Source organism: Hemiscyllium ocellatum, chromosome 44 (assembly GCF_020745735.1).
Source record: "Hemiscyllium ocellatum isolate sHemOce1 chromosome 44, sHemOce1.pat.X.cur, whole genome shotgun sequence".
NCBI lineage: Eukaryota > Metazoa > Chordata > Chondrichthyes > Orectolobiformes > Hemiscylliidae > Hemiscyllium > Hemiscyllium ocellatum.
The window spans coordinates 11716238-11741687 of record NC_083444.1 but is presented as its reverse complement, the minus strand read 5'-3'; the positions used below and the strand labels follow the sequence as shown (position 1 = coordinate 11741687).

The 25450-nt window shown below is 53.9% G+C and overlaps 1 protein-coding gene across 1 annotated transcript in view; it reads right to left on the bottom strand.

The window, feature by feature from the left end:
- Nucleotides 1–25450, bottom strand: part of LOC132835313 (phospholipid scramblase 2-like) — a 43005-nt gene that overhangs the window by 5989 nt on the left and 11566 nt on the right. The window contains exons 2-6 of the mRNA XM_060854758.1: nucleotides 9617–9686; nucleotides 8499–8803; nucleotides 3616–3658; nucleotides 3051–3271; nucleotides 225–386 (exon numbers count right to left, since the gene is read on the bottom strand). Of these exons, the coding sequence (XP_060710741.1) occupies nucleotides 225–386; nucleotides 3051–3271; nucleotides 3616–3658; nucleotides 8499–8803; nucleotides 9617–9629 (744 nt within the window). The 5' untranslated portion in view covers nucleotides 9630–9686. The remainder of the gene's footprint in view (nucleotides 1–224; nucleotides 387–3050; nucleotides 3272–3615; nucleotides 3659–8498; nucleotides 8804–9616; nucleotides 9687–25450) is intronic.

Here is a 25450-nt window from a genome sequence, read left to right as displayed (position 1 = left end):
CCAGCCACGCCCTTCCCTCCATCCCTCTGAAACCTCCCCTCCCTTCCTCCCGAACATCCCTGCCCAGGGTATGTGGTTAATCCCGGAAACCCGCCCCTGGATGTCTCCGTGCCGTGTTTCCACCCCCCCCACCCCTCCTCCCTCTCCACCCCACCCCCCCCACCCCTCCTCCCTCTCCACCCCACCTCCCTCCCCTCCAACCCCCAGGCCTTGCTGAGGCCTACCTCGAAGTTGATGTCCCCGCAGCAGTTACAGGCGAAGCAGGGTCCCACGATCCTCAGCACCGTCTCCCGCTCCACGTCCTGGACGGAGAACTTCGGCAGGAACGGGTGCCACGTCTGGGTCACGTAGCCGATGGTGTTGCCGGGCGGTGACTGCACCTCCATCTGTTGCCGGGGGAGTGGGGTGGGCGATGAAGAGACAGGGTGAGGGAGTTGCCTTGGCGGGGGCCGGGGCTGTTCCAATGCACACGGACTGACCTCAAACCCAGGCTCCACCGTTCGCGAACGGGACTAGATTGGGTTCAGATATCTGGGCCAGCACGGATGAGTTGGGCCGAAGGGTCTGTTTCCGTGCTGTACGTCCCTGTGAGAAAAGTCGAGAGTTTGGTGCTGGAAAAGCGCAGCAGGTCAGGCAGCATCCGAGGGGCAGCAGAATCGACGTTTCGGGAATACGCCCTTCATCAGGCAACGTCGATTCTCCTGCTCCTCGGATGCTGCCTGACCTGCTGTGCTTTTCCAGCAACACACTCTGATCCCCAGCCTCTGCCATCCTCACTTTCGCCCTTTCTATGACAGTCAGGGTTTTGGGGTGTGTGGTGGCTGGATGGTCAAGTGCCCCCATTGCAATTGCCCCCCTCCCCTAGTCGAACGGCCCTTCGCCCAGAGGTGGGAGACTCGGTGTGGACGTGAGGAGATGGTTTCCTCCCCCCCACCCAGAGGATGGGGGTGAGCGTCCAGACTGCGGTCTCTGGGAGGCGGGTGACCCCACGACCTACGACCACGACCCTGAATGAGCGTGGTGGCTCTGTGTGGGGAGGTGGGTCAGCAGAGCTGAGGGGGTTTGGCTGGTGAGAAGAGGCCGGGGGTCATATTGATTGGAACACAGAAGAATGAGCTGGAGGATCTTCTAGAAACTTCCAAAATGGTGACGGGAAGAGATAAGATGGACGTAGAGAGGATGTTTCCACTGGCCGGTGAGACTGGGAGAAGGGGGCATTGCCTCAAGATTAGGGGGAGCAAGTTTAGATTCCCTACAGTGTGGAAACAGGCCCTTCGGCCCAACAAGCCCATACCAACCCTCCGAAGAGTAACCCATCTCCCCTCTCAGGACGGAAGAGAGTTGGAACCTCTACACGCAGAGGGTTGGGAATCTGCGGAATTCCCTGCCCAGGGAAGTCGTTGACGCTACTTCAGTCATCGTTTTTCACACTGAAGTAGATTTTCTTTGAACAACAAAGGAATTCAGGGATACAGGAGCTGATCAGCCATGTTTCTTATTGAATGGTGGGGCATGCTCGACGGGCCAAATGGCCTCCTCCTGCTCCTAGCTCTTATGTTTGTGTTTATGAAGATGTCGGAGCACTGTACCTTTAAGAGAGAGTGGGAAAGCTCGCAAGGACTTTGAGAAGCCACAGAGAGTCCTGGGAAATTTTAAAACGGAGCATTTGGTCGGACAACTAGCAGTAGCTGGGTTGCCTGGAGACAAAAACAAACTCAAACTCGGCCAACCATGCCCCGAGATACCAAACGCCAATCACGCCTGACCATATTAAAACCAACAAAATTATCCGCAGTTTGGGGGAATAAATATTGAGAGGTTTTGAAGTTAGTCAGAGCGGCAAACCGAACTGCCCAGAGACCCACAGATGTAGGAACTCTCTGTGAGGTACCTGACTGGAGAAAAAAAAACATCGACACCAACCTGGGGCAGGGGGTCGTGGGGGAAACAGAGCTGGGCCGGACAGGGCAGAGGAGAACGGGGGCGGAGCAGCAGGTGGGGCAGCCCCACTGCATCACCCCCAGCACCTCCATCCTACCCCCATGCCCAGTCCCTCTGCCCCTTAGCCCTACCCCCTAGCTCTGCCTCACCCCTAGCCCCACCCCCTAGACCTACCTCACCCCTAGCCCCACCCCCTAGCCCAACCTCACCCTTAGCCCCACCCCCTAGCTCTGCCTCACCCCTAGCCCCAACCCCAGCTCTGCCTCACCCCTAGCCCCACCCACTAGACCTACCTCACCCCTAGCCCCATCCCCTAGCCCTACCTCATCCCTAGCCCCAACCCCAGCTCTGCCTCACCCCTATCCCCACCCCCTAGACTGACCTCACCCCTAGTCCCACCCCCTAGACCTACCTCACCCCTAGCCCCACCCCCTAGCCCTGCCTCACCCTTAGCCCCACCCCCTAGCCCTGCCTCACCCCTAGTCCCACCCACTAGACCTACCTCACCCTTAGCCCCACCCCCAGCCCTACCTCACCCCTAGCCCCACCCCCTAGCCCTGCCTCACCCGCGGCCCCACCCCTTAGCCCTGCCTCAACCCTAGCCCCACCCCCTAGGCCTACCTCACCCCTAGCCCCACCCCTAGCCCTGCCTCAACCCTAGCCCCAACCCCTAGCCCTGCCTCAACCCTAGCCCCAACCCCTAGCTCTGCCTCATCCCTAACCCCACCCCCTAGCCTTGCCTCACCCTTAGCCCCACCCCCTAGCCCTGCCTCAACCCTAGGCCCACCCCCTAGCCCTGCCTCACCCCTAACCCCCATCCTCCAGCCCTGTCTCACCCCTAGCCCCACCCCTAGCCCTGCCTCACCCTTAGCCCCACTCCCTAGCCCTGTCTCACCCCTAGCCCCACCCCTAGCCCTGTCTCACCCCTAGCCCCACCCCTAGCCCTGTCTCACCCCTAGCCCCACCCCCTAGCCCTGTCTCACCCCTAGCCCCACCCCCTAGCCCTGTCTCACCCCTAGCTCCACCCCAGTCCATTAGCCCCACCCCTTAGCCACACCCCACTGACACCCCCCACCCCCTTGGCCAGGCCAGGCCGGGTGCGGGCCTACCTCCTGGAGGCAGCAGGGGAACCAGCAGCTGGCGCAGCGGAAAGGCCTGACCAAGTGGATGACCTCCCGGTCCTGGTGGTCCAGCAGCTTCATCTGGAAGAAGCGGAGGGAGCCGCAGCAGTTGCGGGTGCAGCAGTCACTCTTCTCCTTGGCGCTGTAGATCCTCTGGCCCATGCTGTTCTTCACCACGTACTTGTTCTTGGTCTCAAAGCTGAACAGAGCTGGGGGGAGGGAACAGACCCGTTACCCAGGGTTACCACCCTAGCCCCCCGAAACCCGGGCTCCCTGCTCCCCCCCCGTCATGGAGAGCAGAGAGGATGATGGGAGGGGGGGGGATGATGGGAAATGGCGGGGGAGATGATGGGAAATGGCGGGGGGGATGATGGGAGAGGGCGGGGGGGATGATGGGAAATGGCGGGGGAGATGATGGGAAATGGCGGGGGGGATGATGGGAGAGGGCAGAGGGGGTGATGAGGGGAGAGGGTGGGGGGGTTGATGGGAGATGGTGTGGGGGTTGATGGGAGAACATGGAGGACTGTCCATTCCTCTCGTTGGCACCCCTTACCTTCCACCACCTCGACTTTCTGATGGATGAGGATCTGATCGATCTGTGAGCAGAAAAGGAGCGTGTCAGCATTTGGTCTGTCTGCCTTTCCCATCGCAACGTCTCTCCCAGCAACCCACCACGTCCATCCCCACTAACCCACCATGTCCACCTGCTAACCCACCATGTTCACCCACTAAACCACTATGTACACCCACTAACCCACCATGTACACCCACTAACTCACCATCTCCTCCCCACTAACCCACCATGTCCACCCGCCAACCCACCATGTCCACCCACTAACCCACCATGTACACCCGCCAACCCATCAACCCACCATGTCCACCCCACTAACCCACCATGTCCACCCACTAACCCACTATGTCCACCCACTTAACCACCATGTCCTCCCCACTATCCCACCATGTCCACCCGCCAACCCACCATGTCCACCCACTAACCCACCATGTACACCCGCCAACCCACCAACCCACCATGTCCACCCCACTAACCCACCATGTCCACCCACTAACCCACTATGTCCACCCACTTAACCACCATGTCCACCCACTAACCCACCATGTCCACCCACTAAACCACCATGTCCACCCACTAACCCACCATGTCCACCCACTAACCCACCATGTCCACCCACTTAACCACCATGTCCACCCACTAACCCACCATGTACACCCGCCAACCCACCAACCCACCATGTCCACCCCACTAACCCACCATGTCCACCCACTAACCCACCATGTCCACCCACTAACTCACCATGTCCTCCCCACTAACCCACCATGTCCTCCCCACTAACCCACCAACCCACCATGTCCACCCACCAACCCACCATGTCCACCCACCAACCCACCATGTACACCCACTAACCCACCATGTCCACCCACCAACCCACCATGTCCACCCACCAACCCACCATGTACACCCACTAACCCACCATGTCCTCCCCACTAACCCACCATCTCCTCCCCACTAACCCACCATCTCCTCCCCACTAACCCACCATGTCCACCCACTAACCCACTATGTCCACCCACTTAACCATCATGTCCACCCACTAACCCACCATGTCCTCCCCACTAACCCACCATCTCCACCCACTAACCCACCATCTCCACCCACTAACCCACCATGTCCTCCCCACTAACCCACCATGTCCACCCCACTAACCCACCATGTCCACCCACTAACCCACCATGTCCACCCACTAACCCACCATGTCCACCCCACTAACCCACCATGTCCACCCACTAACCCACCATGTCCACCCACTAACCCACCATGTCCATCCCCACTAACCCACCATGTCCTCCCCGCTAACCCACCATGTCCACCCGCCAACCCACCATGTCCACCCCACTAGCCCACCATGTCCACCCACTTACCCACCATGTCCACCCGCTAACCATTCATGACCACCCACTAACCCACCATGTCCACCCTCTGACCAATGCACCTAACACTATGGGACAATTTAGCATGGCCAATCCATCCTAACCTGTACATCCCTGGGCACTATTGGGTAATTTAGCATGGACAATCCACCCTAACCTGCACATCTTTGGACTGTGGGAGGAAACCGGAGCACCCGGAGGAAACCCACGCAGACACGGGGAGAATGTGCAAACTCCACACAGACAGTTGCCCAAGGTGGGAATCGAACCTGGGTCCCTGGCGCTGTGAGGCAGCAGTGCTAACCACTGAGCCACCGTGCCACCCGTCCATTCCTGGTAATGTCTGGGTAAATCTCTTCAAAGCCCTCTCCAGGTTAATGATATCCTTCCTGTAGCAGGGTGACCAGAACTACACACAGCCCTCCAGACCAGGCCTCACCTGACTTAGGGGGTTGATGGGTTGTCCGTGGTGTGAAGGATTATGGGAGGGGGAATAGTGTTCAACCAGCTACGACCATATTAAATGAGGGAGCAGGTTCAGCGGGCCAAATGGCCTCCTCCTGTTGCCATGGACACATGCAGAAGGCTCTGAGAGGTTCGACGCTGTAATGTTCATAAGGGCAAGGAAGCTAAATGGTTAACTCCATGAGGTTTCCTCGAAATGTGTCCTTCCTCTCAGTTCCTGTCATGAGTTCCAGGAATAACAAGGAGAGAAAAAAAAGTGCAACTACGGCAGAAAGCCAAATCCAAACTTCCCACTTGCTAAAGGGAAGAGGGTATAAATATTGGGAAGTGTTGGTGCAAATGAGCAATGTATTAGTGAGAGTGCAACTGATGTGTTATCGCACACTTCCTCACATGAGGAGGCATGTGGTTGTATTGTGGACAGTTCAGAGGGGTTTCACTCGAGTGATTCCAGAAATTGAGGGATTTGTTTTCCGAGGGAGAGATTGAGCCGTTCAGGCCTACGTTGTCCGGTGTTCACTGAGGAGATCTCATTGAGGTCCAGTAACCAATACCTTGGGAGGCAGCACTCGGTAAACATCACATCCCGCAAAGTTGACCGTAATTGTCTGTCCAATCATTACCGTCGCCTTTCATTGGATCACATGAACAAAAATAAACTTGTCCAATCGAATGGCCACACAGAATATCAACAGTTGATTCAATTTCTCCTCAATCTTGCAGTACCCCAGGTGAGGGGAATTCCAAACCGAGATGGTTTAGGGTGAGAGGGGAAAGATTTAAAAGGGACCTAAGGGGCAACTTTTTCACACAGAGGGTGGTACGTGTATGGAATGAGCTGCCAGAGGATGTGGTGGAGGCTGGTACAATTACAGCATTTAAGAGGCATCTGGATGGGTATATGAATAGGAAGGGTTTGGAGGGATATGGGCCGGGTGCTGGCAGGTGGGACTAGATTGGGTTGGGATATCTGGTCAGCATGGACGGGTTGGGCCGAAGGGTCTGTATCCGTGCTGTACATCTCTATGACTCCAGTCCCAGGGAGTGTTGCTGAACAAAGAGACCTTGGAGTGCAGGTTCATAGCTCCTTGAAAGTGGAGTCGCAGGTAGATAGGATAGTGAATAAGGTGTTTGGTATGCTTTTCTTTATTGGTCAGAGTATTGAGTACAGGAGTTGGGAGGTCATGTTGCGGCTGTACAGGACATTAGTTAGGCCACTGTTGGAATATTGTGTGCAATTCTGGTCTCCTTCCTATCGGAAAGATGTTGTGAAACTTGAAAGGGTTCAGAAAAGATTTACAAGGATGTTGCCAGGGTTGGAGGGTTTGAGCTACGGGGAGAGGCTGAACAGGCTGGGGCTGTTTTCCCTGGAGCGTCGGAGGCTGAGGGGTGACCTTATAGAGCTTTATAAAATCATGAGGAGCATGGATAGGATAAATAGACAAAGTCTTTTCCCTGGGGTCGGGGAGTCCAGAACTAGAAGGCATAGGTTTAGGGTGAGAGGGGAAAGATATAAAAGAGACCTAAGGGGCAATTTTTTCACACAGAGGGTGGTAGGTGTATGGAATGAGCTGCCAGAGGAAGTGGTGGGGGCTGGTACAATTACAGCATTTAAAACATTACAGCATTAAATTATAACAGCACGGTCTGTTTCCATCTCTATGATTCTATAAATGATTTATGCTGTAAATAAAGTGGAAAAGTGATGTGTATACTGCCCCCCCCCCCCCCACCCCCAGCACCCTGCACTGCGTTTCTGTCACACAGTGCGTGTTTTGACATTGATTATGTGGATGTCCTGACGATCCAGAACATTTTATCAATTGGCTCATTCCCGGTCCCATAGGAGCTGGTTAATGAAAAGGTTTGCTCTGTATAAAGCAGGCAGAAGGGGTGTTTCCTCACGTGGGTATATCTCAAATGAGAGGTCATCGCTTTAGAACAAGGGGTAACAGGTTTACAGCAGGAAGGAGGTGGAATTGCTTCTGTTCAGAAGGTGGAGAGGTGTGCACTGCCCCTTTAAGAGAGAGAGAGAGGAAGCTAGGAAGGGCTGACTGAAAGCAAAGAGAGTCCTGAACAAAGTAACAATGTAAGAATTGGTTGGATCAAATAGCTGGTGATGAGGTGCCATGGAACAAAAACAAATTCAAATTCGGCCGATCAGTGCAAATTATGCCCCAAGATACTAAAATCCAATCGAATTTGAATTTTACTGTTTGTGACAACATCAAACCGATGAAATGGTGTGATGTTTTGGGATATAAAACTGGACATTTTGAAGAGTTAGGGGGAGACCTGCCAGGCAAACTAGCAATTATACACTGCTACCTGAATAACTCTGAAGGGTATCTGCTCATAGGGCCAGCGTTGTAGAGTTGGGAGGTAAAAGATAGGTTTAACAGAAAGGAGTCACAAATAGCTGTTTAGAAATAAAACTGTTAATTTATATCAGACCAGCGTTGTAGAGTCAGGAGGTAAAAGATAGGTTTAACAGAAAGGAGTCGCAAAAGAGCTGTTTACAAATAAAACTGTTAACTTTTACTTTAAGTAGTGGCCTCTGGGATGGTTCTTTGCCTCAGTAAATCGAACAGGTTATAGGGCGAGGTGAGCATCTCTGTGTGTGGTGTCTCAATGAGCAGAGGGGTTTACCCCACGTCGTTAACACCTCCCTCAAAGGTTTGCGAATCTGTGGAGGCCTAGGAATAAATTGAAGGTGGAGACGTATTTTAAGCAGCGAGGGGCTGGAATTGGGAGTGGGTGGGAGAGTGGAGTTGAGACCAGGAGGTGAGATCAGCCATGATTGTATTGGACACTCCCTCCTCGCTTAAGGACTGGACACTGCCAGCCCGGCTGCACTCTCACTAACACATTGGACACGCTCACAGTGAGTGGAAGGTTTCCATTTCCCCCTTCGGCTGCATTCCCGTTTTCCCGTTACGGAGACAGGAACCGGGAGGAAGGACAGGTTTGTACATGGGGGCCAAACGTGCCCACCCGCTCGCTGCCCAACACCCCAAGCCTTACCTGTGCCAGATAGTCCAGTTCCCGGTTGGCACCTGACCCGCCGATCAGAGGGCTGTGAATGATGCCAGGTTCCTCCTCAGGGTGCCTGCGGTGGGCGGCCGTGGGTGGGGCAGGAACTCCCGGGACACTGTAAGGGGCCGGTGGGCTGATGGGGTGAGGGGGCATGTTGGGCTGGGGGTGGGGCATGAAGCCGAGGGGAGGAGCATCGTGCCCTGGGGGTCCGGGGGTAGGGCCGTAGCCATATGGCGACACAGGGTACGGGGGGGCCTGGGGGGAGGGGTAGGTGGAAGGCCCGGTCGGGTAACCTGAAACAAAAACAAAACCGAGAAAGAACAGTGTAGAGGGAGCTTTACTCTGTATCTAACCCCGTGCTGTCCCTGTCCTGGGAGTGTTTGAGTGTGGGTGTTTGATGGGGGCAGTGTAGAGGGAGCTTTATTCTGTTTCTAACCCTGTGCTGTCCGTGTCCTGGGAGTGTTTGATGGGGAACAGTGTAGAGGGAGCTTTACTCTGTATCTAACCACATGCTGTCCCTAACCTGGGAGTGTTTGATGGGGGACAGTGTAGAGGGAGCTTTACTCTGTATCTAACCCCGTGCTGTCCCTGTCCTGGGAGTGTTTGATGGGGGGACAGTGTAGAGGGAGCTTTACTCTGTATCTAACCCCGTGCTGTCCCTGTCCTGGGAGTGTTTGATGGGGGGACAGTGTAGAGGGAGCTTTACTCTGTATCTAAACCCCGTGCTGTCCCTGTCCTGGGAGTGTTTGATGGGGGGGGGGAACAGTGTAGAGGGAGCTTTACTCTGTATCTAACCCTGTGCTGTCCCTGTCCTGGGAGTGTTTGATGGGGGGGGGACAGTGTAGAGGGAGCTTTACCCAGTATCTAACCCCGTGCTGTCCCTGTCCTGGGAGTGTTTGATGGGGGGGGGACAGTGTAGAGGAAGCTTTACTCTGTATCTAACCGTGTGCTGTCCCTGTCCTGGGAGTGTTTGATGGGGGGGGGGGACAGTGTAGAGGGAGCTCTGCGTTGAATTTCCATCAGTGCTGATTACAGCTGACTTCGATAAAGCTGGCGTGGGCCTGTGTTGAGATGTGTTCCCCTGTTCTGAACCCCACGTGACCTACCTGGTGCGGACATTAGACTGTTTTAGACCCTCTTTCTGGCCTCAGGAACATTCAGGACAGGAGCAGCTGGCTGTGGAGAACAGGAATATATAATTAATTCATCGCTTCTGAAAACGCCCCAGCCGGTTTCCTCTTGAACGTATCCCCCGTAGAATTGGATGCCCTGGGAGGGGCCGTCGAAATATGGAACACAACGCTTTGAGGTGGTGCACGAGAGCTTTGAACCTGTTTCAGCGCCACGTTCTGTGTTATTTACAGAGTTCGCTTTGTGTTAATGAGGGATCACATAACACCATGGGATTGTTCTACTCTTTAGCAGTCCCGGACCTGACTGCTGGGCTGTGTGGCGTTATATTTCCAGAGATTTCCTTATTGGCAATCTATAAACACCATTCCCCAATTCCCAGTCAATGGGAGAGAAGCCAGTGCCTTAGTTTGTACACATCACCCACTGTCCCATCGATTAGATTCCTTCCAGTGTGGAAACAGGCCCTTCGGCCCAACCAGACCACACCGCCCCGCCTCAGCCCCACCCACCCATACCCCTTCACCTGTCTATCGATTCTTTTTGCGGACATCCCTACTTGCCCCCTGAGAAGGGAGGGGGGGGGGGTAAGCTGCCTTGTCGAACCGCTGCTGTGGGTTGATGCACGCAGAGCCCTCAGGGAGGGAGCTCCAAGATTCTGACCCAGCGACACTGGAGGAACGGCCCCACTCGGGATGGGGAATCTGCTGCCCCGTGTCCTTCCAGGTGGAAGTGGGTTGTGGGGTTTGGACGGTGAGTTTAATCAAACGGGAACACAGCGAAGGGAGAGGGTCGATGTCGAAATAGCGTTGGTGAGAGAGGGAGAGGGAGAGACAGAGATAACACTCCCCAGGCGCAGCCAGCTCTTTTTAAAATGGCCGCTATTTAGCCTTATATCCCTCCACCTCTGACGTAGAGTTGACCTGATCCCGGACCTCCCATCTCAGAGGTAGGGATACTCCCGCCACACGGCAACTCGAAGTTTACTGAGGGTATCCAGGAACGTACAGTTGAGGTTGAGATATCAGGTCGGCCATGATATTACTGAATAGCAGAAGCGGGCTGGACGGGCCGAATGGCCTACCTTTACTCATGGATATTTATGGAGGGAATCTTTTTTAATTCACCCATGCCACTTCCTAGTGAGGACTAAACATTCACGGCCTCTGTTTCCATGGAAACGACAGGCATGGGGAATCAGGATGATGTTAGGCCCTGCCATTCCAAGATGCACAGAAACAGAAATGATAGTAGGCCCTTCAGCCTTCGGTGCCATCCAGTCAGTGACCAGCGAGCCCACTACCCGAATCCTGGCCCTCTCTTGATATCTACTTCCTTCTCAGAAACACACTGGGCCTCAACCACACGTCCTGTGGTGGTGAATTCCCACAGGCTCACCCCTCTCCCATCAAATCCCGGAAATCGTAGAATCCTCACAGTGTGGAAGCAGGCCATTTGGCCCATTGCGTCCCACCCCGACACATCCTTACCCCATCCCTTAACTACCTGTGGCTAACCCACCCTAACCTGCACATTCCAGGGCACTATGGGTAATTTAGCATGGCCAATCCACCCTAACCTGCACATCCCTGGACACTATGGGTAATTTAGCATGGCCAATCCACCCTAACCTGCACATCCCTGGACACTATGGGTAATTTAGCATGGCCAATCCACCCTAACCTGCACATCCCTGGACACTGTGGGTAATTTAGCATGGCCAATCCACCCTAACCTGCACATCCCTGAACACTATGGGTAATTTAGCGTGGCCAATCCACCCTAACCTGCACATCCCTGGACACTGTGGGTAATTTAGCATGGCCAATCCACCCTAACCTGCACATCCCTGAACACTATGGGTAATTTAGCGTGGCCAATCCACCCTAACCTGCACATCCCTGGACACTGTGGGTAATTTAGCATGGCCAATGCACCCTAACCTGCACATCCCTGGACACTATGGGTAATTTAATACAGCCAATCCACCCTAACCTGCACATCCCTGGACACTATGGGTAATTTAGCATGGCCAATGCACCCTAACCTGCACATCCCTGGACACTATGGGTAATTTAATACAGCCAATCCACCCTAACCTGCACATCCCTGGACACTATGGGTAATTTAATACAGCCAATCCACCCTAACCTGCACATCCCTGGACACTATGGGTAATTTAGCACGGCCAATCCACCCTAACCTGCACATCTCTGTGAACCGGAGAAAACCCACGCAGACACTGGGAGAATGTGCAAACTCCACACAGACAGTCACCCTGAGGCTGGAATTGAACCCGGGTCCCTGGCGCTGTGAGGCAGCAGTGCTAACCACTGAGCCACCGGGCCACCCTGTAGTTTTAAATAAATTCTATCTGAATCCTTAAACTATGACCCCTCTCCCTCCCCGGTTCCAGACTCCCCCCCCCCCCAACACCACTATCAGGAACATTCACCCTGCCTCTCACCCGCCTCGACCCCGTCTGAATTGTCTAAGTTTCTGCCTGATTCTTTTCCAACTCCGGTGAATACATTCCGAACGGACGCATTCCAGGCTGCCTGCTCTGGGCGTGGACATATTGTCAAGCCCAACAATTCAGGCTCACCACAGAATGAGCCCTCTCACACCACAACAGCAACAACAAGGGATCCAGAGGCGGGACAGGGGGATTGGAACCATCGGGGGAGCAGGAAATGTCCCCCCGAGTTGACATCCGGAGATGGGAGCTGGGTCCCGATTGAGATCATCCAGAAACCGTCGAGCAAAATCTGCTCGAATCTGTCATGGAGGGTGTTTTTTAATATATTTTTAACTGCAGGTTCTGCGCTTAATTATCTCCATGTCTTGTCCTGAGGGCAGTGACTCAGTCTGACAAGCAGCTGCCATCAGTCTCCAACTCCCTGGGCCTACGGTTCAGAAACGGTCAGTCAGTCAGTCAGTGACCCGGTATCTCCCAGCATTCCTGGCTCCCGGTGGCTTCGGAGGGGCTGGATTAACGCCAACGTTGAGTCCACATCTGGAGGTCTGCACAGACAGACAGAGTCAGGGCCACGAAGGGACTTATTGTTCAGGAAAGAACCAGTCTAGTGACTGGATGGGGCGGGGTTCCCTGACACAGAAAGGGTTGGGTAGGCTTGGCTCGTCTCTGTCAGGAATTTGGAAAAATTCAAGACTCGATCGAAATCTATTGGCAAACTGAATGAATTAGGCCATTCCACCCATCTAACAATCTGCCCTTCTATTGGGTATGATCACAGCTGAGCCGACTTTTCAGGTTAGGGAGGTGAGGCCTAGTGGTATTTATCACTCGGCGATTAGTCCTGAGACTCGGGTAATGTTCCCACCCCGACTGAATTCAAATTCAATTTTTTTAAAAAGATCTGGAAGTCTAATGACGACCATGAATCCATTGGGAAAAAAAAAATCCATTTCTTGAGGAAAGGGAACTGCCATCTTCACCTGGTCCGGCCTACACGTCCCACAGCAACGTGGTCAACTAGCCCCTGGGCAATTAGGGATGGGCAATAAATGCTGGGCCCAGCCAGCGACTCCCAAATCCCACGGAAAAAAACGAGGTTTCTCTTGGATCCTTCCCCACCCCCCAGCGCCAAACGCAAATCTATCCTCCCCCCATTCGAGATATTTGACCACCCCAACTCCCAACACAACCTGCACCACCATTGGATGTGGAGATTACAGAGTCTCGTCTTATGGAAGGATCTAGAACTTCCGCGGTGGTCGCCCTTCCCAACATCGGAAAAGAGGAGAAACATTTTTTTTCTCTCGAGAGGGCGCAACCCTTGGGCAACTCTCTCTCTCTCTCTCCATCTCTCTCCCTCGCTCTCCAAAAGGGAAGAGTCTCTGAATCTTTTTCCAAAGGGAGAGGTCCCTGAGGGTGGGCGGGAATGTTCAGGTCAGCCCCGGGTGGGGTAGAAGGGAAGGGCAGGCTGAGTGGCCATCTCCCGCTCTGAACACCGGTTGCCTTGGTTTCCCAGATGGGGGTGAGGGTCAAGCCATCGTTCGAACACTGAGGGATTATCGGAAAGGTTCAGAGTGAGTGAGATCCCCGGGGAGCAGGGAATCGGGGAATTTGCAGGAGGAAGGGGGCATTCGGCCCATCGTGCCGGTACCAGTTCTTCAAACCAGCATCATTACCCAGTGCCCATTCCCCGCCATCTCCCTGCAGCCCATTTCCATTCCAGGTGATCCTGCTCCCCCCCTCCCCATGTCCCCAGGCAGTGACCCCCCCCCACTGACCCCGGGCTGCTCTCTAGGTGGAGATCATTCCTTGCCCTTGCTCCTTTGGTACGTCACTTTCAACCTGCGCCCACCCCCTCCCCATTCTTGCCCCTTTTTGGGGCAGGAGCAGTTCCCCCCCCCCCCCCCATGATGTTGACCCCTCTCTGGGATCTCCCTTCCTCTCTCCCAGGATTCAATCCATCCCCAACGCTGACCTTCCTCATCCCGGGGACCGTTCTCATCCATCCCTCTCTCTCTCTCCCCCTCTCTCTCTCTCTCCCCGTCTCTCTCTCTCTCCACCTCTCTCTCCCCTGTTTTTCTCTCTCTCTCTCTCTTGCTCTGTCTCTCTCTGTCTCTCTCTCTCTCACACAGCCTGTGTCTCACTCACTCACTCTCTCCTCTCTCTCTCTCTCCCCCTGTTTCTCTCTCTCTCTCTCTCTTGCTCTGTCTCTCTCTCTCTCTCTCAGACACAGCCTGTGTCTCACTCTCTCTCTCCCCGTTTTTGTCTCTCTCTCACCCCCTCCCCCGGTCTCGCTGTTTCTCTCTCTCTCTCACGCTCTGTTTCTCTCTCTCTCTCTCGCACTCTGTCTCACTCTCTCGCTCTCTCCCTGTCTCTCCCCGTCTCTCCCATTGTTTCTCTCTCTCTCTCTCTTGCACTGTCTCACTTTCTCTCTCTCTGTCTCACTCTCTCTCTCTCCCTGTCTCTCCCATTGTTTCTCTCTCTCTCTCTCGCACTCTGTCTCACTCTCTCGCTCTCTCCCTGTCTCTCCCCGTCTCTCCCATTGTTTCTCTCTCTCTCTCTCTCTTGCACTGTCTCACTTTCTCTCTCTCTGTCTCACACTCTCTCACTCCCTGTCTCTCCCATTGTTTCTCTCTCTCTGTGTCTCTCACTCTCTCTCTCTCTCTCTCGCTCCGATGTGTTCCCATCTTTCCTGTTGTTATGTGGGCCCTACGGCTGTAGCTGAGGCCTCTGATGTGAGGATGAGGAAACAGCTTTGTTGGAACGCCTCTCAGACTTGTGCTCAATCACCTATCGCAGGGGCCCGGGGAGTTCACATTCGGAACTGAAAGGCAGTCTCTGCAAGTGGCGACCAGGAAACAGGCGTCGATCCGTGTCAAAAAAAACCCACCTGGTATCTTTTGGGGAGGGTAATCTGACAACCTTGCCAAGATTGCAAACAAAGAGACCTTGGAGTACAGGTTCATAGCTCCTTGAAAGTGGAGTTGCAGGTAGATAGGATAGTGAAGAAGGTGCTTGGTATGCTTTCCTTTATTGGTCAGAGTATTGAGTACAGGAATTGGGAGGTCATGTTGTGGCTGTACAGGACATTGGTTAGGCCACTGTTGGAATATTGTGTGCAATTCTGGTCTCCTTCCTATCGGAAAGATGTTGTGAAACTTGAAAGGGTTCAGAAAAGATTTACAAGGATGTTGCCAGGGTTGGAGGATCTGAGCTACAGGGAGAGGCTGAACAGGCTGGGGCTGTTTTCCCTGGAGCGTCGGAGGCTGAGGGGTGACCTTATAGAGGTTTACAAAATTATGTGGGGAATGGATAGAGTAAATGGAAAAAGTCTTTTCCCTGGGGTGGGGGAGTCCAGAACTAGAGGGCATAGGTTTACGGTGAGAGGGGAAAGATATAAAAGAGACCTGAGGGGCAACTTTTTCACACAGAGGGTGGTATGTGTATGGAATGAGCTGCCAGAGGATGTGGTGGGGACTGGTACAATTACAGCATTTAAAAGGCATTTGGATGGGTATATGAATAGGAAGGGTTTGGAGGGAAATGGGCCGGGTGCTGGCAGGTGGGACGAGATTGGGTTGGGATATCTGGTCGGCATGGACGGGTTGGGCCGAAGGGTCTGTTTCCGTGCTGTACATCTCTATGACTCTACACTTGACTCCAGTCCTATGGCGACAAAAGCTAGGTTGGATCTTAATTGCCCCCCTGGAATGGACGAGCGCACTCAGTTTAAGGGGCAGTTAGGGATGCGTTGGTATCCACATCCCATGAATGAAATAAACATGAATCCAGGCTGAAGGTTCATGAGGTTGTGGGGAGCAGGCACTGGCGTGTTTGTCATTGCGGGTTGGACCCAGCAACCGGACTAACAGCTCAGAGAGCGCAGCGCAGTTCGAGATCCCAGAATTCAGCACAGCTGTTGACCCTTGACCCCTGGCCAATTGGAAAGCTGTAAGACAGAGAGAGAGCGCTACACACCAACATCCTCAACCCTCCTGTTCCCCTCTGCCTCAGCTGCCTACTTCCATCCTGTACCCAGCACCTTCCCCCTTCGCAAACATTCTGCCCAACTGCTTGTTCCATTCCTCCAGGGGACTGACTGTGGCACCTCCAATGGTTCACCCTAATCATAGTGCCGGGCAGAGGCCATTCAGCCCATCGAGCATACACTGACCCTCCGAAGATCACCCCACCCTGACCCTACATTTTCTCATTGGCTCACCCACCCTAACCTACACATCCCTGGGCACTATGGGTAATTTAGCACGGCCAATCCACCCTAACCTACACATCCCTGGGCACTATGGGTAATTTAGCACGGCCAATCCACCCTGACCTACACATCCCTGGGCACTATGGGTAATTTAGCACGGCCAATCCACCCTAACCTACACATCCCTGGGCACTATGGGTAATTTAGCATGGCCAATCCACCTTAACCTACACATCCCTGGGCACTATGGGTAATATAGCATGGCCAATCCACCCTAACCTACCCATCCCTAGGCACTATGGGTAATTTAGCATGGCCAGTCAATCCTAACCTACACATCCCTGGGCACTATGGGTAATTTAGCATGGCCAATCCACCCTAACCTACCCATCCCTGGGCACTATGGTAATTTAGCACGGCCAGTCAATCCTAACCTGCACATCCCTGGGCACTATGGGTAATTTAGCATGGCCAATCCACCCTAACCTGCACATCCCTGGGCACTATGGTAATTTAGCACGGCCAATCCACCCTAACCTGCACATCCCTGGGCACTATGGGGTAATTTAGCATGGCCAATCCACCCTAACCTGCACATCCCTGGGCACTATGGGGTAATTTAGCACGGCCAATCCACCCTAACCTGCACATCCCTGGACACTATGGGGTAATTTAGCACGGCCAATCCACCCTAACCTGCACATCCCTGGACACTATGGGTAATTTAGCATGGCCAATCCACCCTAACCTGCACATCCCTGGGCACTATGGGTAATTTAGCATGGCCAATCCACCCTAACCTGCACATCTTTGTGACTGTGGGAGGAAACCGGAGCACCCGGAGGAAACCCACGCAGACACGGGGAGAATGTGTAAACCCCACACTGACAGTTGCCCAAGGCAGGAATCGAACCCTGGGTCCCTGGCACCGTGAGGCAGCAGCGCTAACCAGTGAGCCACCGTGCCACCCTATGATGGTTTAGGTGATTGTGGACAGCAAGAAGAAACTTAAGGAATGGCTTAACAGGGTAAAAGGTGTACGAGAGAGAGAGAGAGAGACAGGGGCAGTGAGGTCCAGGGAAGGGGAATGCCAGAGTGGACAATCCCTGGGGCGGTGGAGTGGGGGCCGTTGGCGATGGGACTCGGAGAGGGATGAGGGAACTGGGTGGACAGGAGCCAATGATGGAGGAGGTTCCAACGAGGAAGGGGGAGGGGGAGGGGGAAGGAGGCTGATGATGGCGACACTATCCCTCCATCAGTCTGTCTGTCTGTCTGTCCTAGCCTGGTTTTGCGTCCCCCCCCTCCAGCCATGTTACCCATCAGCACAGCCACCAGGCAGTGTCGAGGTACCCCGAGGGAGGGTACGAGAGGAGCGACTGGAAATTAATCCCCTCTCCCCATTTCTTTATTTCTCTCCCCATCCCCTCCTCCTTCCTCGCCCTCTCCCCACTCCATGTTTCCCTCCTGCTCTCTGCCTCCCCATCTTCCCCTCCCTCTCTCTTTCACACCTCCTGTCTCTCTCTCTCTCTCCTTCCCTCTTTTTCTCCCTCTCCTTCCACCCCCCTTCTCTTCCCTCTCTCTTCCCATCATGCTCTCCCTATCCCTCCTCCACTAACCTTTGCTCTCTTCCCCTATCTCTTCCCCTTTCTCTCTCTCCATTTTCCCTCTCTCCCTCCCTCTTCCCCTTTCCCCCTCTCCCTTTCTCTCTCTCCCCTTTCCCTCCCTCTCTCTCTCTCTCTCCCCATTCCCCTCTCCCTCTCCCTCCCTCTCTCCCTCCTTTCCCTCTCTCCTCCCTCTCTCCTCCCTCTCTCCTCCCTCTCCTCCATTCCCTCTCCCTCTCCCTCCCTCCCTCTCTCCTCCCTCTCCTCCATTCCCTCTCCCTCTCCCTCCCTCTCCCCCCTCCCTCTCTCCTCCCTCTCTCCTCCCTCTCCTCCATTCCCTCTCCCTCTCCCTCCCTCCCTCTCTCCTCCCTCTCTCCTCCCTCTCCTCCATTCCCTCTCCCTCTCCCTCCCTCCCTCTCTCCTCCCTCTCCTCCATTCCCTCTCCCTCTCCCTCCCTCCCTCTCTCCTCCCTCTCTCCTCCCTCTCCTCCATTCCCTCTCCCTCTCCCTCCCTCTCCCTCCCTCCCTCTCTCCTCCCTCTCCTCCATTCCCTCTCCCTCCCTCCCTCCCTCTCCCCCCCTCTCTCTCCCTTTCCCTCTCCCTCTCCCTCCCTCTCTCCCCTTTCCCTCTCTCCCCCTCTCCCTCCCTCTCTCTCTTTTCCCTCTCTCCCCCTCTCCCTCTCCCTCTCCCTCCTCTCTCTCCCCTTTCCCTCTCCCTCTCCCTCCCCTCTCTCTTTTCCCTCTCTCCCCCTCTCCCTCTCTCCTCCCCCTCCCTCGCTCCTGCCTACAGTAGTTCCTGACACCCCCACTCTTGCTCCCCCCTTCCCAGTTCCCTGAGGTTTCTCCGGGAGATGGGATTGAGTGAAGGGTCACCGGAAACATTCACCCTGCTTTCCCTCCACCGGGCTGCTGACAGACCCGCTGAGATCTCCCAGACAATCCTGGCTTTGTTACAAATTCCGGCTGCAGTGGATTACATCCAGATGTTTCCGGTTTAAACCCAGGGAAAGCAGAGGCTGGGAATTCGAGGCAGCTGTTCCCACCGCAGCTCCCAACGAGAGGAGACACGTCTGCTCATGGCACCGCTGTGGTGCCCACTGCTGCATTTGTCTAGCACCGGGAACACAGCAGCACTGTCAGCGGGCAGGGACAAGGAGGGTGAGTCAGGGGAGGAGCTCCAGCAGCTAGAGAGGACAGAGAGAGGGAGAGAGAGAGAGAGAGAGAGAGAGAGGACATAGAGAGAGATTGACAGAGAGAGAGAGAGACAGACAGACAGACAGAGAGACAGAGAGAGGGACAGAGAGAGAGAGAGTACAGGGTCAGGGAGAGAGAGGGACACAGAAAAAGAGACAGAGAGAGAGAGAGACAGCGAGAGAAGAGAGAGAGAGACAGAGACAGAGAGAGAGAGAAGGGAGAGTGTCCAGGGTCAGGGAGAGAGAGAGAGGGAGAGGACAGAGAGAGAGAGGAGAGAGAGAGAGACAGAGAGAGAGAGAGAGAGACAGAGCGACAGAGAGAGAGAGAGAGAGAGTCAGAGACAGAGACAGAGAGAGAGGACAGAACAGAGAGAGAGAATCCAGGGTCAGGGAAAGAGACGGACAGAGAGAGAGAGAGAGAGACAGACAGAGAGATCAGAGAGAGAGAGAGAGAGAGTCCAGGGTCAGGGAGAGAGAGAGAGAGACAGAGAGAGAGAAAGAGACAAAATGACAGAGAGAGAGAAAGACAGACGACAGACAGAGAGAGAGAGAGACAGAGACAGAGACACGAGAGAAAGGACAGAGAGAGAGGACAGAACAGAGATAGAGAGAGAGTGTCCCGGGTCAGGGAGAGAGACGGACAGAGAGTGAGACAGGACAGAGAGAGACAGAGAGAACAGAGAGAGAGAGAGAGGGAGGACAGAGAGATAGAGCGAGACAGAGACAGAGAGAGAGTGAGTGAGAGAGAGAAAGACAGACAGAGAGAGAGAGAGGACAGAGACACACACACACACACACACACACACACACACACACACACACACACACAAAGAGACAGAGAGAGAGAGGACGGAGAGAGACAGAGAGAGAGAGAGAGTGTGTCCAGGGTCAGGGAGAGAGAGACAGAGAAAGAGACGACAGAGAAAGAGAGAGACGATGGAGAGAGAGAGAGGACAGAGAGAGAGAGGACAGAACAGAGAGAGAGAGAGAATCCAGGGTCAGGGAACGAGAGGAACAGAGAGAGAGAGAGAGAGAGACAGAGAGGGAGAGAGACAGACTGACAGAGAGAGAGAGAGACAGAGAGAGAGAGAGAGAGAGAGTGAGTCCAGTGTCAGGGAGAGAGAGGGACAGAGAGAGAGAGAGAGACAGAGACAGAGAAAGACAGACAGAGAGACAGAGATAGTGCGACAGAGAGAGAGAGAGACAGAGACAGAGACAGAGAGAGACAAACAGACGACAGAGAGAGAGAGGGAGAGAGACAGACAAACAGAGAGAGAGAGAGAGAGGACAGAACAGAGAGAGAGGGAGAGACCAGGGTCAGGGAAAGAGAGGGACAGAGAGAGAGAGAATCCAGGGGAGAGAGAGAGACAGAGAAAATGTGAGTCAAGGGTCAGGGAGAGAGAGAGACAGAGAGAGAGAGAGGGAGAAACAGAGACAGAGAGAGAGAGGGGGAGAGACAGAGAGAGAGTGAGTCCAGGGTCAGGGAGAGAGATGGACAGAGAGAGAGAGAGAGAGACAGAGAGGACAGCGAGAGAGAAAGAGAGACTGTCCAGGGTCAGGGAGAGAGAGGGACAGAGAGAGAGTGGGAGAGGACAGAGAGAGAGACAGAGAGAACAGAGAGAGAGAGAGAGAGAGGATGGAGAGAGGACAGAGAGAGAGAAACACAGACAGAGAGAGTGAGTGAGAGAGAGAGAGACAGAGAGAGGGAGAGAGAGAGAGACAGAGAGAACAGAGAGAGAGAGAGAGAGGATGGAGAGAGGACAGAGAGAGAGAAACATAGACAGAGAGAGTGAGTGAGAGAGAGAGAGAGACAGAGAGAGAGAGAGAGAGAAAGAGAGAGAGACTGTCCAGGGTCAGAGGGAGAGAGAGGGAGAGGACAGAGAGAGAGTCCAGAATCAGGGAGAGAGACGGACAGAGAGAGAGACAGAGAGAGAGAGACAGACAGAGACAGAGAGAGAGAGGATAGAGAGAGAGAGAATCCAGGGTCAGGGAAAGAGACGGACAGAGAGAGAGAGATCAGAGAGAGAGAGAGAGACAGACAGACAGACAGAGAGGGAGATACAGAGAGAGAAAAAGAGAGATAGAGAGAAAGTGAGTCCAAGGTCAGGGAGTGAGAGGGACAGAGAGAGAGAGAGAGAGACAGAGAGAGAGACAGAGACAGAGCAACAGAGAGAGAGAGGACAGAGAGAGAGGATAGAACAGAGAGAGAGAGAATCCGGGGGAGAGAGAGACAGAGAAAATGTGAGTCCAGGGTCAGGGAGAGAGAGACAGAGAGAGAGAGAGAGAGAGAGTCCCGGGTCAGGGAGAGAGAGGGACAGAGAGAGAGAGGGAGAGGACAGAGAAAGAGAGAGAGAGTCCAGGGTCAGGGAGAGAGACGGACAGAGAGAGAGATGACACAGAGAGAGAGAGAGAGACGCACAGAGAGAGAGACAGAGAGAGAGAGAGAGAGAGACAGAGAGAGACAGAGAGAACAGAGAAAGAGAGAGAGGACAGAGAGAGAGAGAGAGAGAGAGAGGAGACAGAGAGACAGAGCGAGACAGAGACAGAGAGAGACAGAGAGAGAGTGAGAGAAGAGAGACAGAGAGAGAGAGAGAGAGAGAGAGAGACACACACACACACACACAGAACAGAGATAGAGAGGACGGAGAGAGGACAGAGTGAGAGAGAGATAGAGCGAGAGAGAGAGACAGAGCGACAGAGAGAGAGAGAGACAGAGAGAGAGAGGGGGGACAGAGAGCGAGAGGACAGAGAGCGAGAACAGAACAGAGAGAGAGAAAGAGAGAGAGAATCCAGGGTCAGGGAAAGAGAGGGACAAAGAGAGAGACAGACAGAGAGAGAGATCAGAGAGAGAGAGACAGACAGAGAGAGAGAAGGAGAGACAGAGACAGAGAGAGAGAGAGAGAGGGGGAGAGACAGAGAGAGAGTGAGTCCAGGGTCAGGGAGGGAGAGGGACAGAGAGTGAGAGACAGACAGAGAGAGAGAGAGAGAGAGAGGACAGAGAGAGAGAAAGAGAGACTGTCCAGGGTCAGGGAGAGAGACGGACGGAGAGAGAGAGAGAGAGAGAGAGACGCACAGATAGAGAGAGACAGAGAGAACAGAGAGAGAGAGAGACAGAGACAGAGAGAGAGTGAGTGAGAGAGAGAGAGACAGAGAGAGAGAGTCCAGGATCAGGGATAGAGAGTGACAGAGTGACAGAGAGAGAGAGAGAGAGAGAGAGATTGTGTTGAGGGTCAGGGAGAGAGAGAGAGAGGACAGAGAGAGAGAGACAGAGAGAGGGAGAGACAGAGACTGTCCAGGGTCAGAGGGAGAGAGACGGAGAGGACAGAGAGAGAGAGAGTCCAGGGTCAGGGACAGAGACGGGCAGAGAGACAGAGAGAACAGAGAGAGAGAGGACGGCGAGAGAGAGAGAGAGAGAGGACAGAGACAGAGAGAGAGGGAGAGACAGACGACAGAGAGAGAGAGAGAGAGAGTCAGAGACAGAGACAGAGACACAGAGAGGATAGAGAAAGAGAGGACAGAGAGAGAGGGCAGAACAGAGAGAGAGAGAGAACCCAGGGTCAGGGAAAGAGACGGACAGAGAGAGAGTGAGAGACAGAGAGAGAGAGATCAGAGAGAGAGAGAGAGAGACAGACAGACAGAGAGGGAGAGACAGAGAGAGAGTGAGTCCAGGGTCGGGGAGAGAGAGAGACAGAGAGAGAGAAAGACAGACGACAGACAGAGAGAGAGAGAGAGAGAGATGCAGAGAGAGAGAGAGAGAAAACAGAAAGAGAGAGGACGGAGAGAGAGAGAGAGAGAGAGAGACAGACAGACAGACAGAGATAGAGAGAGAGAGAGAGAGTGTCCAGGATCAGGGAGAGAGACGGACAGAGAGACACATACACACACACACAGAACAGAGAGAGAGAGGACGGAGAGAGAGAGGACGGAGAGAGAGAGAGTCCAGGGTCAGGGAGAGAGATGACAGAGAGAGAGGGAGGACAGAGAGAGACATACACACAGACAGAGAGAACAGAGAGAGAGAGGACGGAGAGAGGATGGAGAGAGAGAGGACAGAGAGAGAGAGAGAGAGACAGAGCGAGAGAGAGACAGACAGAGAGAGAGAGAGACAGACGGACAGAGACAGAGAGAGACAGAGACAGAGAGAGAGAGGACAGAGAGAGAGAGAGAGAGGGAGAGACAGAGAGACAGAGAGTGAGTCCAGAGTCAGGGAGAGAGAGGGACAGAGAGAGAGAGACAGAGAAAGACAGACAGAGAGACAGAGACAGTGCGACAGAGAGAGAGACAGAGACAGAGAGAGAGACAGAACAGAGAGAGAGAGAGAGACCAGGGTCAGGGAAAGAGAAGAACAGAGAGAGAGAGAGACAGACAGAGAGAGAGATCAGAGAGAGAGAGAGAGAGAGAGACTGAGAGAGAGAGAGAGAGGGAGAGACAGAGAATGAGAGAGGGAGAGACAGAGAGAGAGTGTGTCCAGGGTCAGGGAGAGAGAGGGATAGAGAGAGAGAGAGAGAGTCCAGGGTCAGGGAGAGAGAGACACACACACACACACAAAGACAGAGAGAACAGAGAGAGAGAGATCAGAGACAGAGAGAGACAGTCAGACAGACAAAGAGGGAGAGACAGAGAGAGAGAAAGAGAGATAGAGAGAATGAGTCCAGAGGCAGGGAGAATGAGGGACAGAGAGAGAGAGACAGACAGAGAGAGAGACAGACAGAAGAGACAGAGAGAGAGAGAGAGAGAGAGACGACAGAGAGAGAGAGAGAGAGAGACAGAGACAGAGACAGAGAGAGAGAATCCAGAGTCAGGGAAAAAGGGACAGAGAAACAGAGAGAGACAGAGAGAGAGAAAGAGAGATAGAGAGAGTGTGTGTCCAGAGTCAGGGAGAATGAGGGACAGAGAGAGAGACAGACAGACAGACAGAGAGACAGACAGAAGAGACAGAGACAGAGCGACAGAGAGAGAGAGACAGAGACAGAGAGAGAGAGGCAGACAACAGACAGAGACAGAGACAGAGACAGAGACACAGAATCCAGAGTCAGGGAAAAAGGGACAGAGAGACAGAGAGAGAGAGATCGGAGAGAGTGAGACAGACAGACAGACAGAGGGAGAGACAGAGAGAGAGAAAGAGAGATAGAGAGAGTGTGTGTCCAGAGTCAGGGAGAGAGAGAGAGACTGCGAGAGAGAGAGACAGTCAGAGAGACAGACAGAAGAGACAGAGACAGAGCGACAGAGAGAGAGAGACAGAGACAGAGACAGAGACAGAGAGAGAGGACAGAACAGAGAGAGAGAGAGAGAGAGAGAGAGAATCCAGGGTCAGGGAAAGAGGGACAGAGAGAGAGAGAAAGAGAGAGACAGACAGAGAGGGATCAAAGGGAGACAGACAGACAGAGAGAGAGAGAGGGAGAGACAGAGAGAGAGTGAGTCCAGGATCAGGGAGAGAGAGGGACAGAGAGAGAGAGAGAGAGAGAGAGAGAGGACAGAGAGAGAGAGAGTCCAGGGTCAGGGAGAGAGAGGGACGGAGAGAGAGACGCATAGAGAGAGAGAGAGACAGAGGGAGACAGAAAGAATAGAGAGAGAGAGCAAGGACGGGAGAGAGAGAGAGAGAGAGAGGACAGAGAGAGAGAGAGAGCGACAGAGCGAGAGAGAGAGAGAGAGAGAGACAGAGAGAGAGTGAGTGAGAGAGAGAGAGAGGACGAAGAGAGAGAGAGAGAGAGAGGACACAAAGAGAGAGACAGAGCGAGAGAGAGACAGAGACACAGAGAGAGTGAGTGAGAGAGACAGAGATAGAGGACACAGAGAGACAGAGACAGAGACAGAGAGAGAGAGTGAGAGACAGAGAGAGAGACAGAGAAAGAGACGACAGAGAAAGACAGAGACGACAGAGAGAGAGTGAGTGAGAGAGACAGAGATAGAGGACACAGAGAGAGAGAGACAGAGACAGAGAGAGAGAGTGAGAGACAGAGAGAGAGACAGAGAAAGAGATGACAGAGAAAGACAGAGACGACAGAGAGAGAGAAAGAGAGATAGAGAGAGTGTGTGTCCAGAGTCAGGGAGAGAGAGAGAGACTGCGAGAGAGAGAGACAGTCAGAGAGACAGACAGAAGAGACAGAGACAGAGCGACAGAGAGAGAGAGACAGAGACAGAGACAGAGACAGAGAGAGAGGACAGAACAGAGAGAGAGAGAGAGAGAGAGAGAATCCAGGGTCAGGGAAAGAGGGACAGAGAGAGAGAGAAAGAGAGAGACAGACAGAGAGGGATCAAAGGGAGACAGACAGACAGAGAGAGAGAGAGGGAGAGACAGAGAGAGAGTGAGTCCAGGATCAGGGAG